Genomic DNA, 17774 nt, shown 5'->3' with positions numbered 1-17774 from the left:
ATATATAACACTGCCTTTGTCACCATCAAAAATCCTAACACGGAATTTTTTTTCAGCATTGTAATTCAACTTGTAAAAAGAAATTCCACAAAGGGTGAGGGCTGTAGAGCTTTGTTGAAGTCTTCTTTATTTACAAACAGAAATTCTTACCTTTTAGTGGACTATAAATGCACCACAAAGATCGCGTGCTTTTTTTGTTTGTTTTTTTTACCTGAGGCAATTTCGAGGAAGCTAGAGGTCGAAAATTAAAGTTGCAAACCTTTCTCGTGCAGTTACAGGTATGATGTTGTCTGTCGCTTATAATGCAGATCGTTATACCGTGCTATATTTGTACAGCCTCCACTGACATCCTTCCCTGAGGCCATCAGGTTTTTAATGAGGGCAAAGCAGCTTAGATTTATATCCCAGCACTACTGACTGCATGCATGTCGTAGGACAACACAGACACAGTTTTGGAGCGTGTTCTCAATTCTCCAGCAATGATAGGTTAAAATAGTAAAACGCCAGTGAAATGTAGATGCGACTTGGATTTTGAGGCAAAAAAGCAGTATGTCTATTTTTTAATGTACTTTTTTTATTGCCTTATAGTGGCCGGGAGCCGTGACTACGAAGTGAATTTAGCTTTTTACACTCCAAGAATGACAGGAGAGATGCATCTGCAAGGCAAGTATATACATTAAATATTCAATTATTAGAATTATTTTACGATTCATACTTGTTGTGTGCCACGGTGAAACTGATACGTATTGTTGATACAACGCTTTCATTGACTCTGTTTTGATGTTGTGGGTGTACTTAATGTTGAATCTATGCAACACAAATGTGTGCCATTGGACGGAGACAATGATAAAAGGTTCAGTAACAGTCATGGGCCATTTTCATTATTATGGGCATGATGCATTGGTTGTTTTTGTCAAGTTGTTTGCTTACATACAAAATCGTTTTGCTTTTTGAAAATTACTTTTTTTTTGCATGATAATATATTATAAACTCCAAACTAAATCATTTGTAGTATGGTCTCAATGATGACACCCTCCACCCCCTCTCCCCATCTGCTTTACAGCTCTCAGTACATCCAGTTGATGGAGATCTGCCTTTTCTGATTGAAAACAACTCGAGTCAAGAAACTGCAGAAACGGTCCAATATGTTTAATCTGATTAAGAAAGACAAAGAGAAAGAGAAGGAAAAGGACATTTGCAAGAAGGAGAAAAAAGACAAAAAAGATAAGAAAGAGCGCATGTCCCAGGCTGAGTTGAAGAGTCTGGAAGAGATGAGCATACGCCGAGGCTTCTTCCACCTCAATCGGGGGAGCTCCAAGAAGGAATCGAGGAGCAAGTTGGAGATTTCTTCTCCAATCCCTATCAAGGTGGCAAGCAATCTGGATCTCAATCTGACCGACGTAGATGCTGATCACCTCAATAATTGCAGCACCATAGCGCCTGATGCGGAATCTGTTGAGGATACCAAGGGTGTCGACCAGGACCAAATACGCAGCTCTGTAAAGGAGCGAGCGGCTAAGTTTGGAGAATTAGCCAAGCTGAATTCTGGGATAGGCCCGAGGTATCTGGCCCCTTCCCAGAGGAATACTGCACTTGATGCGTCAAGAGTTTCTGTTCAGAAATCAAAGCCACAATATTTTCGCCAAGGAAGCAAATCTCAAAACCTATATAGGGTACACATACCCGAATTAGTCGAAAAAACATTCCCAGGTGTCGATTTAGAGTTGCCAGCACTGGTTTCTCCCCCAATACCGGATCCAAGAGAACTGAAGTTAAAGCGACGCAACACAGGTGATTTTGGTTTCTCTCTGAGGAGGACCACCATGCTGGACCGGCAGCCTGATGGAGACGTGTACCGGAAAGTGGTCCACTTTGCCGAGCCCGGTGCTGCCACCAAGGACCGAGCTCTGGGCCTGGTGCCAGGAGACAGACTGGTAGAGATCAATGGGATCAAGGTTGAGAACAAGAGCAGGGATGAGATCGTGGAGATGATTCGTCAATCTGGGGAGTCTGTGTTGCTGAAGGTGCAGCCCATTTTGGAGCTGAGCGAGTTGAACCGGAGCTGGCTGAGGACATCACAAGGCCCATATAAGGAAGGCTTCAGTGTAAGTTGCGTTCCTTTTTTTTTTTTTTTTAAATCTCATTCACTACCAGGCGAGTAAAAAAAAAAATGGATCTTTGACGTCTTTATCCGTCAATGGTAGCGAATGAGTTAATTGGAATCTGTCAGGCAATTAATTTACCTGTAGTTTAATTTCATATTATGCTAAAACAGAATATAAGTGTCACAGCGACATGACCACAACACAGATATTCATCATCTTGGTCCAAGCGTTTTATTTCAGGCTGTTCTCCGATTGTACAAATTCTTTAGTATTAACTAAGACTTGGTTGCAGTCATTCTGACCTTGGAGATGAATTTGTTAAGATATGGCTATGCATTTCTATGCTTGTATTCACTGGCGTGCGTGTGTTTTAAGAGAATGTTCTCTGATGTATATATAATGCCCCCCCCCCCCACCTCCCCCAACCCCCTGATCCCCTTTGATACCAAACAATGGGACGCCAAAGTAGACAACGGCCCAAACGCTACAGTCCAGGGCCATATGGTCGCTGGTTGGCAGCCTATTCACTTCTTTTTATGTGGATTATCATGTGAAACGAAAAGGGGGCGTGTCAAACATACACCTGAATTGAATCCTTTTACAAGGCCTCACCATGACATGTTTTAAAAAAAAAACTCTTGACTATTTATTGGGAATACACAAACGGGATCCACTTTTGATATTTCAAGGCGTGCGGTGAACAATTTATGCAGCTGTGTAAAACTATTTCCTATGGTTTAAAAAAAATAATAGCCTTTTTCAAATAGGATTCTTTCTGTTCGCAATCCACTATTTGACCTTCAATCAAAACCTTCTCACGCATTTCCGTGATTTGGCGTGATGACGCAACGCACCCAGATGGTTTTTGTGAAAATGATACCATCCTATCACAATATTTTGTCCTCTAAATCGATGCGCATCATTCTCCGTCTCTACTCTGTGCTCCATTTTACGGATCTTGATGATCATCAGTAGACAGGTCATTTGAAGAAATGCACATGAGAGGATGACCTAGAACCAACTTCACTATTTATAGTTGGTTATTATAAGATCTTGACTCTGGATCGAGAGCAGATCCGTACCACTTACGCTGCATGAACATGGCTCTATATGCAAAATTAATACATTTGATTATTTAACATAATCCAAAAGTGTTTTTTGTATCATTTATGCCAATTGAATTTGAAATGGCAGTTGAGCGCTTGTTTGAGAATAAACAGCAAGTAGCACCGTTTGAGATGTATGAATCTGTCATGGGGGAAAAAAAATAACCATGAAGGAACCGAAGAACTGTAGCCTAGCTTTTGATTCTCGTCCAACATTTGATTGCACCCCCCCCATTTGCAGCTGAGCATACATACTTTTGTCCATTAGGTGGCAGCAATTGTCCACGATCTTGTTGGTTCTGCTTCCAAAGAATACAGGTGTTTTGCAATCCTTAAAAAAAGTTTGATTTTCAAATTGTCACCTCACCGTATGTGACTATTGTGTTTGATCATCTACTCGTATACTTTTTTTTTTATTCTTGTTCTGTTTGCATGATGAGGGACTTGCAGAAAATTCTGAAATATGAAATATTTCATGGTGTTAGCCTTCTGCTGTTATTAAGTTGACCCAGGTTTACGTAAAGAAAAAAAAAAAATCAATCATATAATCTTCTCCCCAAGATGCCATTTATCCCCATTTCCAGCTCGACTAGATTATTAGACCAGGCATGGATTAGAAAGAGGCGGTACTTTCCAAGGATAAAGAGTTTAGTCCATGATCGAGGCTTAAAAAGTCATTTTTCCTGTCCTCCACTCTTAACAAGATTTAAATATGACTATTTTTTTATTTTTTTATTTTTGGGACATGTCATTTAATTTGACTTGGGGTCTCCCTATTTTTTCAAGATATCGTTATTGAGATAGATATCGTCATGATCACTATCTTTTTTCCTGTTTTATTTGCAGGCATAAAACCAAAAGTGACAAACGATATATTGCACTTGTGCGTCTGAAAATATTGCCATTTCCGTCCAGTTAATTCCGAAAAACGAGAATATTTTTTTCCCCTCCTGCAGTTCGACTGAACTGGGTCAGAATCAATTTGTATGGTTTATGAGTCTTTAATCTTTGCTTTACGCTAAGCATGTGTCAACCAACAGCTTACATAGTGTTGCTTCCCAGTATCCGCTGACGCCGAGGATTAGCCGACTGTACATGTCGAACCAACTGGGCCATGTGCTGGCAGAGTGCAAATATGTGACCATTGTAGTTGTTCGGGCCGCGTCCAATACTAAGTGCTTCGATCATATAGTGACCTTCCCTTTCATAGTGACGGTCATCTTGTTAATGAGTTTGTCGCGGAAGGGAATATTCCACAATTGGATTAACTCTCCCACACGTAGTTTAGCTCAAGCCTGCATTTCTGTAGAATGGTGACAATCCACTGCGCCAATGGAATCAATTTCATCCAAGTTCCTTCCTCATTGCTTGGTGAAATTAGTTTGGATTGATGTTTTTATTTTGGAAGACAATAATTGTGATAATAATAAAAAATATCAATGTAGAACCACTCGGTTATGGTCATTGTAACCCTGATTTTCAAAATTATTATTATTATTAAATGTCAAACTATTACTTTATTTTATTCATTATGACATGTGACAAATTTACACATTTGTTTTTGGCTCCCTCTAATGGTCACAACTGCAAAGTGATGTGACTAATTAAGTGAATGTACAGCACGAGGGGAAGTTCCAATTCACTCATTTACTGCCATTGACGGCGAAAGACGTCAAAGATTTTTACAATTTTTTTTAATACTTGACTGGTAGTGACTGAGATAATTAAACTCCTAAACAATTTGGAGTCCAGAAATTGAAGCGCCAAGTAGAGACAGACTGAATATCTTGGTGAGGAAGACCCCCTCTTTAATGGTCTGTCACCAGGGAAGAGGGTGGCCGGAGTGTACCGCTGTGATTATTACGCAAATTCTATTCATAGCCTTTCTATGTTCCGGCAGCTGTCCTCTCTCACCGCCCGACTCCTCACATTACTCCCCCCTTGGCCCCCCCCCCGCCCCCTCGTCTTTTTGACGACAGACTTGTGCCACTTTGACACCGCCCTCCAGGATGCCCCTCACTCACGAGGAGTCTGTAAACTCTTTGTAGACGCGACTCATCCACTACTTCAGCCTTTGAGGGATTGGAAGTTTAAGCAGGCCTAGGGAGAAGGTAATGGACTTGGGCCTCTGCTGGAGTGTGTGTGTGCTGGGAAGTTGTGCTTTGCTGGTTGCTACATGGGTGCACCTCAGAATGGCCTCTCGCTGCTCCAACTATTAATAGGTGCAGACTGATGAAAGCTGGGTGAAACATGCAGCTGCGGCATTAGAGATATTGCTTTGGAAAAAAAAAAAAGAAAAGGTCGCAAAGTTCCTTTCCATCGTGTGACAGCACTCACTCACAATGAAAGATTAATCGACACTGTGTGTGATTGTCGAGTCGTATGCGGAGTGGACTTTGAGAAGTCGTCTCATGTTTGCACGTTGCTGGTTTTTCGTGCCGGTGGGTCGAAACTAAAGGATCATCTCATCACGTTTTCTCATCATGTCTTCTGTCCTCCGCGCCGGCGTGTTGCTAAATGGGCCGTTGTGTGCAGAATTGTGCTTCATAATATTGCCAGCGTGCAGCTCATATCCCCTTTTTGTTTTGTCTTTGTCACCATTGCATACATTTCTTCTCCTCGCCGCCAGCTTGTTTCATGACGTTTGGCCCATCACCATGGCGTACAAATCACGCTTTTCATTTTGGGAACAAAAGGGAAGTTTCGCTCTTCTGTATGATTCTTATTTGATATTTCTTTGCCTCATTTCTGATATTTCACTTTGTTGTGGTTTGATTTGTTGTGTTGATTCTTCTTGTGTAGGTTAAAGTTGAGAACAAGCCAGATGTGAGTGTCTTTTCTGTCTATTCTTTTGACTCATGAACTCAAATGATGCTGATTTGCGTGCGTTTTTTTTTTCTCAACTTGAGTATCAGGTAACATTCCACATTTTTTTATGGAGCAACATCTTCAGGTACTAAAACCCAAATTTGGTACATTGACTTCAGAACATTTTCTAAAAACTCCAGCATTGGAAAAACCGGTCAAGCGACCATCTTCACTTGATGAGCCAACTCAACGGTGATGAGCTAATGCCATAAATATTTGTGTTGCGGCTAAATGCACTTTCATTGTCCCCTGAATCATTTAATTAAGTGATGCCCAAAGCCAGCAGTTTGCCAGGAAAAAAAGCAATTAACTGAAACTGCTGAATGGAATGGATTTATTGCATGCACATTTCTTTTAATGAGCCTTTTAAAGACACCTTTCTAGCAAGCAGTATCGTTAAGTTTGGCTTACCACCGATCACTTTGGAACGAAACCCCTTTGATCTGCAACGGACTGAGAAGGCCTGCAACTTATTTGCCAAATAATAATATTTGGTTGCCTAAGAAGGAATTGCAGTGTGACAAGCTTGACTATTTTTATACTGTGTGACTGTAAGCTATTTATATGATGATGATTGTACATTCAAAATGGTGCCCATCTGGTCGGTTATTTGCTTAGTCCGCGTTACTGAACGGATATTTTGCTCCCGTCAGTTGCGTCGTCAATCCACCTTATTGCTCTTTTGATCCATTTGCATCCAGTCTGATGTTGACGCTAGTCAACCACAAGCGGTTCCTAAATCAGGACAAGACCCGGGAAGTGCATCGTCAGCAGAAGACGGCAACGCTAACCCTGCCATGGGTGGTCCAGATGCCCCGGGAGAGGGGCAGAAGTCCGACGGTAAAAAGGTGGTGAAGGTTGTTCGGAGAGTTGTTCGTCGTGTTGTTCCCGCAGCGACGGAAGAGCAGAATCAGCTGGCTGTGTCTGAAGCTGCACGTCAAAGTGGCAAGTCTTCACAGGAGGACAAGGATGACATCTCCATGGGTTTGGCAAGCCTCATGGGCAGAGGAAGAACCAAGGAGCACCGGCCTCGCACCCGCAACCAAGACCGCAAAGACGACGTGAAAAAGGAGCTGAAGCAGGACGAGGATGCGGGCGAGGACGAGGGTGGAGACGTAACGGAGGATTCCACATCAGCCAATCTGAACCCGCTTACACCACCTGCCGGCTTCATACCTAAACCCGACCCTTTGGCCCCACCCACTGGCTTCATTCCCGCCCCAAAGCAGAATCTCTTGACTCCTCCACTTGGTTTCATCCCCGCCAGAAAACCCAGTCCGGTTCCCCAAAAGCCAAATCCTCTGGCAAGACCCGCAGGTTTCATACCTAAGACGGATCCTCTGGCACCTCCAGCCGGGTTCATCCCAAAACCTCGCCCGGTAGCAGGAAAGAAACCCGAGGTAGAGATTGAAAGAGCTGCACGTTTGCCGCTTAACCACTGAGTGGAGCATGCTGGGTGGTAATAACTAAGACATTACAACTCATAATATTTACCCATCAAAGACACACGTTGAAGACCCGTTAATAGATCTCGTATGAAATTCCGGGGCTATATTGTTCTCTTCTCAGCTTTGCAAAAATTGTTTTCCCTCTAAACATCTGACAAAACAAAAGTGGCATTTATATAATGACGCCTTCGAGAATTAATGTTCACTGAGTGCACAAAGCTGTTTATGATCAGTACAGACCTCATCAGTGGGTATAATGGTGTGCTCGTTGCCCAATCCAGTCCGTAAATGGAAGCAATTAGGCGCTGAGCTGTGACTCATTAGTGTCACTCTTTGCTAGTGGAGCATTGCATCTCTCAGGCAGAGCTTTGTAAGGATAATGTTTTCAGATTATTTTCCATTATATATCGGCAGACCATCACAACATGTTATCAAACGGCCGGACGTCGGATTGAAATTGGGATTTCGCAATTATCTGTGGTCAATTATGTGTTGGCTCAAGAACTCATTCAGGTCGCCCAGGTTGCCGAGCACCTGCTGTAATTGGATGAGTCCGGGATGCCGTGTCGCGGCAAAAAAGCAATAAAATGATGTGACGAAGCGTGCATATTAGTAAGTGTTCAATGTCAGTATCGATTTGATGTTGACGTTAACAAGGGCATTTTGGACCGCGCTGCACAGATGAAAGAAAAAAACCCACAACAAATCAAACGGTACTGCTGTTTTTTTTATCGTTTGAGACTTAAAAATATTTGATTTTGAAAAGTGACCGGCTTCTCTCCCTTGCATTGTCAAGAAGAGAATTGTCTTGGTTGCGTTATGCTAATATGAATCCCACAAGCTAGCAAAATTAGCAAAAAAAAACAAACAAAAAAACAGCCACGTACAAAGCCCGCACTGCACAATATGTTTCAAGCGGTTCTTTATAAGGCGTTACGGTGCGTTATACATCTTTATACACGTTCTGTGGCACATCTCAGGTGAACGCTACACGTGACATAATATGGCTTTACGTTTATTGTAATATCTACAACATTTTTGTGTTCCTCCTTTGTGCACGTTCTCGTTGTTCTGTGGCATTACACGAGTGATCATATTAAGTTACAGTGGATTTTCATTTGTTGTCGTAGCACAACACAGAAAGATCCCAGCTGAGATTTGAACCTGTAACATTTGCCCGCGTTAGCCACGCTAATTAGCATGCCCGTAGCACATCATAATGGGCAAACCATACTTCATTGTCCATTTATCCATTATTCCTGTCTGTCTGTCCAACTGAGGCTCCCGATGGTAAACCATCACCTGTTGTGCCCGTTCAGGCTCATTCTCCAGCCAGTGAACAGGTGTGTTCATGTGTGTGTGTGTGTGTGTGTGTGTGTGTGTGTGTGTGTCTTTCCATTTTGTGCGTTCCAAAACACATTCTCACGGAGGCATTCTATTGCACGGACTTGCTGGCCTCGCACTTGCAGGTCCCAGAGGTCATTCCTACTGAGGAGGATTATATGCGTGTGAGAAGGATCTTCAACATCACTCGCAATGATGTAAGGTCTCATTTCGCCACTTTGTTTGCTACGCGCCTGCCTTTTCCCAAGCCTCGCTAGCCCGGCAAGGATGACGCGTCTGCTCAAATTACTCACTGGGTTGACGGAACGGTTTTTAATGACGATCCCTGACAATGTGAAATTTGAGACCAAAAATGTTTCACTACTCTCAAATTATTATGGATGTCATTCGTAAAATAATGTTAATCAAGACCAAATATTCTAATAGAAATCATGATAAAATATTATTATTTTTTTAGCTATTGAAATGGACCACAGTCTCAAGAAAAGCGAAAATAAAGCGAAATAAATCACAAACAATGCATTTTCTAATAGAAATACGAATAGGATTTTTTAAAAAGTTTATTAATGCATGGTCATGATATGATTTTTAAACATATGATCGACAAATGTTACCTTTTTAAGGCATGGAAATGATAGCAAGGTATGCAAATATCTGATTTTGAAGCTTGTTACGAAAGTGCTTGACAGTTTTTGGTGCATGTCACTGTGGAAGCGTGAGCAGACGTCATAACGCTCAAATGAACATAATTCTGGAGTGGACGCACTTCAAACAAAAGAACACGTGAGAGTACGATACCTGCGCCACCGGAAAGGCCTTTCACTAACTCGGTCGGGCGTTTCTTCTCTTCTTTTCGATTGCTTCTGTTTTGATTGCTTTGTTGTTGTTCAAAAGGAGCCGAGGTGATCAACTTTGCCCGCTGGTATCGTATGTGATGATGACATTGTCTGCTTATTTCTGCTCTCTGCTTCCCTGTGGGTCATTGGATCTCCACATCCTGCTGTCGTCTTTGATGCTTGCATGGCTAGTGTGCGAGAGGGCCCAAATCCTCTCAGGTGTGTGACTGTGTGCTCTCTACGTCAGAGATCGTGGCTTTCGTTCTTTCATTTTTATACGCTACTTTGTCTGCACCCGTCTACTGTCTTCAGCCTCACATGGCTGTCTTTGCGTATTTGGAATGTGATGTACAAAACGTCTCTCTCTCTCACATAATTAATGATGTGATTTACTCTATTCAGCAGAGTGAATAACATTTTTCCTTTCAGGGCTTTGTCGAAAAGGTTTGAAAAAAAAAAAAAAAGGAAAATATGTGCAATAATTTATTACTTTTTTTTATAACTAACCAAATATGTAGTGCAATAATTAAAAAATAAATTCATAATACGTTGTATATTAATAGTAATTATTTTATTTCTGGAATGCCAATCTTCTTTAACATTTGCATTGTTTTTTTTTTTTTAATTGTATATACTTGTTTGAATAAAATTCTCCATAATTATGGCACGTGCTGTTATAATTGGTCAAGCACACATTTCAAACAAAAAGTCATTAAAACTAAATCTGTGCACCAACTGCCAAGTCAACTCAGGACTCGGGTACTACTCGGGTCTACTTCTCAGTTGACTTGTATTTTTTATTTTTTATTTTCCCTTCTCCAGCCGAAGCTCGCTGAGGACCCAGTGGCCATTCTTCAAGCATCACACTTAGCAGGAAAGGTAAGAAATGTTTTTTTTTATTATTTATTTATTTTTTTGTATTTATAATTCAATGTTTAATCATCAATTACATGTCGACGCATCCCCTCTTGCGAACCTTAAAGGAGTTTTGATGGTTGCTAATATTTTCTTATTAAGTCTTGTGTACCTGTGTAAGTTGCAAACACTCTTTTCTAATCAGAGACATCTTTTAATGAATATGTTTCATGGACTCGGAGTTCAAAGCCGCTTTCTTTGCGCTTTGAAAAAGGTTCTGGGTTGCAAAATGGAAAAGAAAAAACTCAGACTACCGACTGCTGTGAACATTTCCATCAAGGATCCTTTTCGAATTGAATTAATTGTAACCACATGTATTTAGTATGAATTTTATTAGTTCTCTTCAGTCTTGTCATCTTTTTAACCAGGCAAATAATGAAACAAACATTGAATCGGAGCGAGCCTGGTACCACACTGAAAAGGTGTGGCTTGTCCACAAGGATGGTTTTTCTTTGGGTGAGTAAAAGGTTTCAAACGCTTCACTTTTCCGAGCTTCTTTTTGCCGTTCATTTCCCGGATGCAGGTACGGGATGCATCTATTTTTCATAACTTGATGAATTCATGTTGTGCTCATGCAGCAACTCTCCTGAAGACCGAAGCAGGGAGTCTGCCGGAGGGGAAGGTGAAAATACGTCTGGACAGTGATGGATCTTTATTAGACGTAGATGAAGATGATGTCGAGAAGGTAATAAATCATCTAATCACCTCTGAAAGACATCGGTCAAAGTGGACGGCAGGTGAAACTTCTCATGACTTTAAATGTCAGGCAAACCCGCCGTTGTTTGAGCGAGTGGAGGACCTGGCCTCTCTTCAGTACTTGAACGAGTCCAGTGTGATGCATTCGCTGCGGCAGCGCTACGGCGGAAACCTGGTGCACACCCACGCTGGGCCCAACATGGTGGTCATTAACCCCGTTAGTGCGCCTTCCATGTACTCGGAGAAGGTGAGCTGCAGCGTCCCAAAGTTGGCGTCAAACAGAAAAGCATTTCGGATGTTTTCTTGTAAACGCTAAAGCTCGAAAGAGAGATTTATTGAAGCTACAGGAAATGTTGTTATAGAAGACCCTCATGTTTTACGGAATGAAGCTCCAGGCTCTAGTTTTGCGCCTGATTTTAAACCAGACTAGGTTTGTAATTACACAGTTATTAATGTGTTACAACGTACTATGTGATGTTGGTTTATGATAAAACCCGTTCTTTGGCAAATATTTTTAAAGGTAGACTCCATGACACCGACCTCAATTTTGGAAACCTTCACAAATGGGATTGAATTAAATGATTAGGTGTTACGGCTCAACATCATTGTCCATCTAGTGCAGAGGTGTCAAACTCAAATACGCTCGGCCCAAAAGTAAAACTTGAACAAAGCTGCGGGCCAGTATTTAATTAAAAAAAAAAAAAAAATATATATATATATACATTTTTTTTTTACTACAAGTGGTTTTATTAATGCAATACAATGTTTAGTTTTTAAAATTACTATTATCATTTTGAACGTTACCATTATCATATAGAATGTATAATGGTTTTGTCTTCATTCGGTATCGCCTCGCGGGCCAAATATAATTACACTGCGGGCCCAATTTGGCCCACGGGCCAGAGTTTGACACCTCTGATCTAGTGAATCGAGTAGAACAGCACACACACTCTTGACTTGTAGTTCCGCGTGTGTTTGTTCTGACAGGTGATGCAAATGTTTAAAGGCTGTAAAAGGGAGGACACTGCCCCTCATATTTACAGCATGGCTCAGTCGGCCTATCGGAAGCTCTTGACCACACGCCAGGATCAGTCCATCGTCTTACTGGGCAAGAGCGGCAGTGGCAAGACTGCAAACTGTCAACACATCATTCAATACCTGGTCACCGTTGCTGGCAGCACCAACAAAACGTTCTCCAGTAGGTTGGCCATAAAAAAATCAAATATATCACAATTGATTCCGTTCTTGACAAAACTCCGATTTGTGTGCAGTGGAGAAGTGGCAGGCGGTGTACACGGTTTTAGAAGCATTTGGGAACGCGTCCAGCTGCTTGAATGGAAATGCCAGTCGTTTCTCCCAAGTTGTTTCTTTGGATTTCGACCAGTCGTGCCTTGTGACCTCGGCCTCAATCCAGGTATTTCTTTTATTTATGGATTTATTTTGTGTCTGTGTTATTTTTTTTTGTCTTGTTTATGCACTGTGGCCTTGCAGACAATGCTCCTGGAAAAAATGAGGGTGACAAGAAGACCCGAGGGCGAGTCCACTTTTCACGTGTTTTACTACCTAATGGCCGGAGTCGACAGCTCCCTCAGGTATGGATCACTACTGACTGGATAATTGAATGCACAGTGCGCCGCGGTCTCTCACAAAACTAGACTTCATCGTATCGATCATGTTGATATCCACTCACGGGACACGGCGTTAGGTACACCTGCACAATCTAATGACCATAGATGAGCAATTTACCTTCTTTGCCGCGCCGTCCTGCATCTGCGACCTGGACACCCTTCCCGTCAACGTCCCTCCGTTTTTATTGAGAAAAATCATTTGTCCTTTGAAAGCGCTTCTAGCGGTCTCCAAGTTATTAAATGGAGTATTACCTATAAACACAGAAAGACGCAATTCATCCCTTTGCTCAAATTAAACACAATTTAAGATGCAAAGTTTGGCTCTCAATTGCTTCTTCACAAAGCTGTGTGCTATCGCCAATGTGTTTTTGCACACGCTTGCTCTCTCTCCTTTCGTCGCCCGTTCTCCATTCCAAAAATGGGCGAACGTCCCGTCCCTGAGACGAAATGCCCATCGCTGCGACTGATATCCAATATAAGCGCCGTTTGCATTTTGTGTGCAGATCAGCCATTTCTAATAAAACATTCACCTCATTAAGCAACGTGAACATTATTTTTCCTTTCTCCTTTTATTCGTCTTCATTATTTATTTTTGCAAAGGCAAAGGTTTCAACACAGCCCTTTTATTCGATTGATTACGCCGCGGCCTGCGAGTGTGTTGTATTGCTTTGAGAAAAGCTAACATCTTTATCATTTTGTATTTTTTCATTAGAACTGAGCTGCACCTCAACCACTTTGCTGAGAATAATGCGTTTGGGATCATGCCTCACACAAAGGTAGACTACTTACTGGAGAAAATAAATGTTTTGTTCTGAAATAGACTGGAATTTTAGATGAAGCAGGCAGCCTTGTGTTATTTTTTTTTCTTCAATGCACTTATTAATTTATTGTACTGATTATAATCCCGACATGAAACTGTCAATTTACACTCGTGCCTGGATAGTTGTCAGAAAAGCAGACTCGCGTCTCTCCAACATTCAGACTGCTTTTTATTTCGTCCGCAGCAGGAGTTGAATCATGACTTTTTGTTTCACAAGCCCAAGTCACTTACAGATGAGCTACTGCTCCCCCTTCGAAGCATCGTGACATATTTGCTTCACACCAAAACCAAACTTCCGCAACCGCTGACACTCCTTCTCTTAACTCATTATTCATCTTGAAACTTCATGAGCAACCAAATAAACATGCTGCGACAACACCCGAACGGCCCTTCAAATGAAACCTGAATACCCGATCGCCCCCTCACCAAACGGAAATAAAGATTCCTCTCGGTAATTTGTAATGTCCACCAGGTGGAGGAGAAGCAACGGGCATGCCAGCAGTTTTCCAAGCTGCAAGCAGCCATGCGGGTTCTGGGGGTCAATACTGATGAACAAAGAGCTATTTGGCTCGTCCTTGGGGCCATCTACCACCTGGGAGCCGCGGGGGCTACTAAAGGTAAGTTTTTTTGAAGTAGAATGTGGAAAGAGGAAACAAGGCACTTCTAATCAGCGCCAGATGAGAAAAAAAATGGCTTTCCTTGCACACTTATTGAGCAATATAAAATGATATAAAAACATTCCGTTACGAAGATAAATGCCCTGATGGCATAGTTAGACTGAAATTCAGAATATATTGATTTTTTTTTTCCAGACCGAAACGCTTGTTTCACTGCATCTTATTGAGTGGCATTAATAACCAGTGCATGCTATATCTTTTAAACCCCCAAAATCTGAATTGGCTGTTGCAGAGTTCTTACAGCATAAAAAAAAACAATGGAAGGCTTGACTTGGGTCTTGTTTTATAATCCAAAAGAACCTTGGGAGAAGAAAAAGGTCTCTATTTTTTGAAGCTATATTTTATGACGAAACCCAGGGCAAGATCGCTGTTTCTCTTGCCTCAATAGAATAAAACAGAATCTCATTGGAAATCTGTAGATGTCTTTAAGTTGTTGAGGGGTTTAGTCAACGTTAGAAGGGGAATATTTTGGTTTTGTTATTTCAAAAGAATTGTGTTTGTTAGAAAAAAAAATTGTGGGTTTTCATCAATCCTTGGCGATCTAATCCTTGTACCGACAAGGCCACTTTCCCTATTTATACATTTGATCTACTTGCAGAAACTTTGGACTTTTTATCGATAGGAAAATATTTGTAATTTAACTTTATTCATTGTAAGAGGTGATTTTTTTTTTTTTTTTTTTTTTTTTTTTAGGGGGACTTGGTTCCTAAATGAAATGTCACTTTTATAGATAAACATAAATAATGCGCCAGTGTGGTCTGTGTGCATTTGCAATTTCGCCTTTTGACACAAGGGGGCAGCAATGATCTCTAATGTCCTAAAACGAATCCAAGGAAATGCTACATGAGTAAAAAGCAAGGTGATGTATAACCGTTCCTGCTGTGCTTCATTTTTTTTCTGCAATCCTTAATTATTCTGCCAAATGAAATTTCCACACCTTGATTGTTAACCAGAATTAAATGAATTGTAGTAGAATGCATTTATTAAAGCAAATCCGGACTATTTCGGATTTACAGATATGTGAAGTCTTTTCATGTCAGTGCAACCCTCCTGCTTATTACTGACCCTGCAGGGGATCTGTCAGCTGGATAAAATCTACTAGCACCACGACAACTGCTCTCTCTCTGTGTGAATTCTCCCAGTGCCTCTTTTCAGCCTTAGAAGATAAATTCACGGCCCATTAAAACTGATGTTTGCACAAAGTATCAGAACCACTTCTCTAGTCTTGGACTCAAAGTCCAAGTTGTTATTATCATGATTATTATCGTGTTATTATCATAGTATTTTCTTTTTACGTGTAATTGCGTGTTGCTTCGTCAAGCTCGATCATCTTGTTTGATTTTGAGTATAAAACAGTTGGCGGAAGATGTACATTTTTGCATTCACGGCCAAAGCGTGCGTTTAGTGTTGTTTATTGCATGCGCTCCACAGCTGTGTCAGCCTCCTTCTGACCAGGGATATTATCCAGAGTGTCAGGGACAGAATTACCACAAACACAAGGCCAGCCATGTGCAAACGTGTGGTTGGCAGAAGGGCTAATGAAGGTCTTCATGCATGCTTCTCAGCTGGCAGGAAACAATTTGCACGTCACGAGTGGGCCCAGAAGGCAGCCTACCTGCTGGGCTGTACCCTGGAGGAGCTCTCCTCCTCCATCTTCAAGCACCAGGCGAAGGGCACCCTGCCCAGAGCCGGCAGCTTCCGCCAAACTTCGGACGAAAATGGCACAGCAGATGCAGGTAACCCCCCCCCCCATGCAGCCTCTTTGTCGCTGACATTCTTTCACCCCTCCCACCCCTCGACACGAGCACACACATTTTTTTTCCCCCTCCACCTGAGGGGAACTGCATGCTTAAGAGCAAGGAAATCTTATCTTAGTAATGAATGCCGCAGCTTAACAATGGGTATTGATGGATAAGTACACACTCTTCCGTGAGGACAAGCAATTTTGGATCCTCTCTTCATTCATTGTCCTTGAAATCATAATTGTCACGCATTGATTTTTTTTTTCTCGCATACTCTGACCACCGCTCTGCAGTGGAATACTTGGAAGGACACTTGAGTACAGCGCAGGTCAGAATCGACCTCAGTTTCACCTTTCGGTATCAACCCAGCCCACCCCTCCAGCGTGACCTTCCAGTCTTGGATGCATTAGCCCACTTGAAAATATCCCTCGGGTGCCATAAAACTCAGCCTTTTATGGGATAGTGCAGTCAATTAGAATAAGTTAACAGTTGGCAATTGCTATTTTGCGCCAACGTAAATGCACACTCTTTAATTCGCCGAATTCAAGAGCACGCATAAGCCGAAATGGCATTTTCAATTTCAGAAACTATTGGAATTCTTTATGCCACTGAGCGGAATGAAATGTCGGAATGAAATGTTTGACCTAACACAACTCATAAAATATATATATATTTTTTTGGTATTATTTTGATGCACGTTTGACTTCTTCTCACACCAGGATCCAAGACTTCGGCCATGGAGTGTTTAGAGGCCATGGCCACTGGGCTGTACTCTGAACTCTTCACCATCCTCATTTGTTTAATAAACCGGTTAGTATTCCTTCTCTCGTCTTAAAGCGGCATCATATTTGAAAAAAAATTAAAAAATTTAAAAATGTGATTGCCTTTGACTGTACTATTCTGCAATGCAAATGCATTCAGTTCCATATCATTTCTGCTTATTCTTTTTAAATCGGCAGCTTTTTGAAGAGAGTGTTCGGGATTTGACTCTTTACTGGATTTAGAGCACATAAAACTTCAGCTCAGACTGGATTTTAGCTTTAAAATGAAAATCAGCGTGAAGTTTACGAAATCCTGCGAGTGGAAAGATGTGAGGTTAAAGCTTGGGGTGATTTGGTGAATGTTATCAATAAATCATTGTCTCAAGTATTGTTTTCTCTTGCCGCTTCAGGGCCTTGAAATGCGGCCAGCTTCCCTTGTGCTCTCTTCTCATTGTGGACACACCGGGTTTTCAAAACCCCCGGCTGGTGAAGCACGACCGCGGCGCAACGTTCGACGACCTGTGCCATAACTACACTCAGGAACGTTTGCAGACACTCTTCAACCAGCGCAACTTTGTTCAGGAGCTGGAGCGATACAAGGAGGTGGGAGCATGTGATGGCGATACGCTCATCTTGTACATTTTTTTTTCTCCTCTCTCGCCTTTTGTCTGCTGCTCGTTCGCTCACATTATGCGTCAACCCCAGCGTGGCATGCTTTCACACATCACATTTCTCTATCTGTCCCACCTGCCACGAGATGTGACGAGCCAAAGTGTGTTCGTGCGTTAGACCTTCTCATTAGCGATGCGAGGCTTCACCTCTTCTGCA

General features: G+C 41.8%; 1 protein-coding gene across 8 annotated transcripts in view; it reads left to right on the top strand.

Annotated features, from left to right (window-relative positions):
* The first annotated feature begins 189 nt into the window (after positions 1-189).
* The window catches only part of LOC148320312 (unconventional myosin-XVIIIa-like), a 47987-nt gene continuing 30402 nt past the window's right edge, over positions 190-17774 (top strand). The window contains exons 1-19 of one of the 8 annotated variants that reach the window (XM_088279400.1): positions 380-663; positions 1064-2105; positions 6014-6037; positions 6781-7479; positions 8847-8870; positions 8997-9068; positions 9900-9926; positions 10530-10586; positions 10991-11078; positions 11201-11307; positions 11389-11565; positions 12306-12516; positions 12590-12732; positions 12810-12910; positions 13659-13722; positions 14239-14383; positions 16009-16179; positions 16905-16995; positions 17357-17549. In XM_088279400.1, coding sequence (XP_088135526.1) covers positions 1146-2105; positions 6014-6037; positions 6781-7479; positions 8847-8870; positions 8997-9068; positions 9900-9926; positions 10530-10586; positions 10991-11078; positions 11201-11307; positions 11389-11565; positions 12306-12516; positions 12590-12732; positions 12810-12910; positions 13659-13722; positions 14239-14383; positions 16009-16179; positions 16905-16995; positions 17357-17549 — 3354 coding nt within the window. In that variant the 5' untranslated portion in view covers positions 380-663; positions 1064-1145. Of the gene's footprint in view, positions 279-379; positions 664-1063; positions 2106-6013; positions 6038-6780; positions 7480-8846; positions 8871-8996; positions 9069-9899; positions 9927-10529; positions 10587-10969; positions 11079-11200; positions 11308-11388; positions 11566-12305; positions 12517-12589; positions 12733-12809; positions 12911-13658; positions 13723-14238; positions 14384-16008; positions 16180-16904; positions 16996-17356; positions 17550-17774 lie in introns of those variants that run through there. The other 7 variants (XM_088279394.1, XM_088279398.1, XM_088279395.1 and 4 more) reach the window with 7 other exon arrangements.

This window comes from Idiotropiscis lumnitzeri, chromosome 17, assembly GCF_059441095.1.
Source record: "Idiotropiscis lumnitzeri isolate Australia: NSW breed Sydney's pygmy pipehorse chromosome 17, RoL_Ilum_1.0, whole genome shotgun sequence".
NCBI lineage: Eukaryota > Metazoa > Chordata > Actinopteri > Syngnathiformes > Syngnathidae > Idiotropiscis > Idiotropiscis lumnitzeri.
Note: the sequence above shows the minus strand (reverse complement) of the source record. Positions and strands in the feature narration are given on the sequence as shown.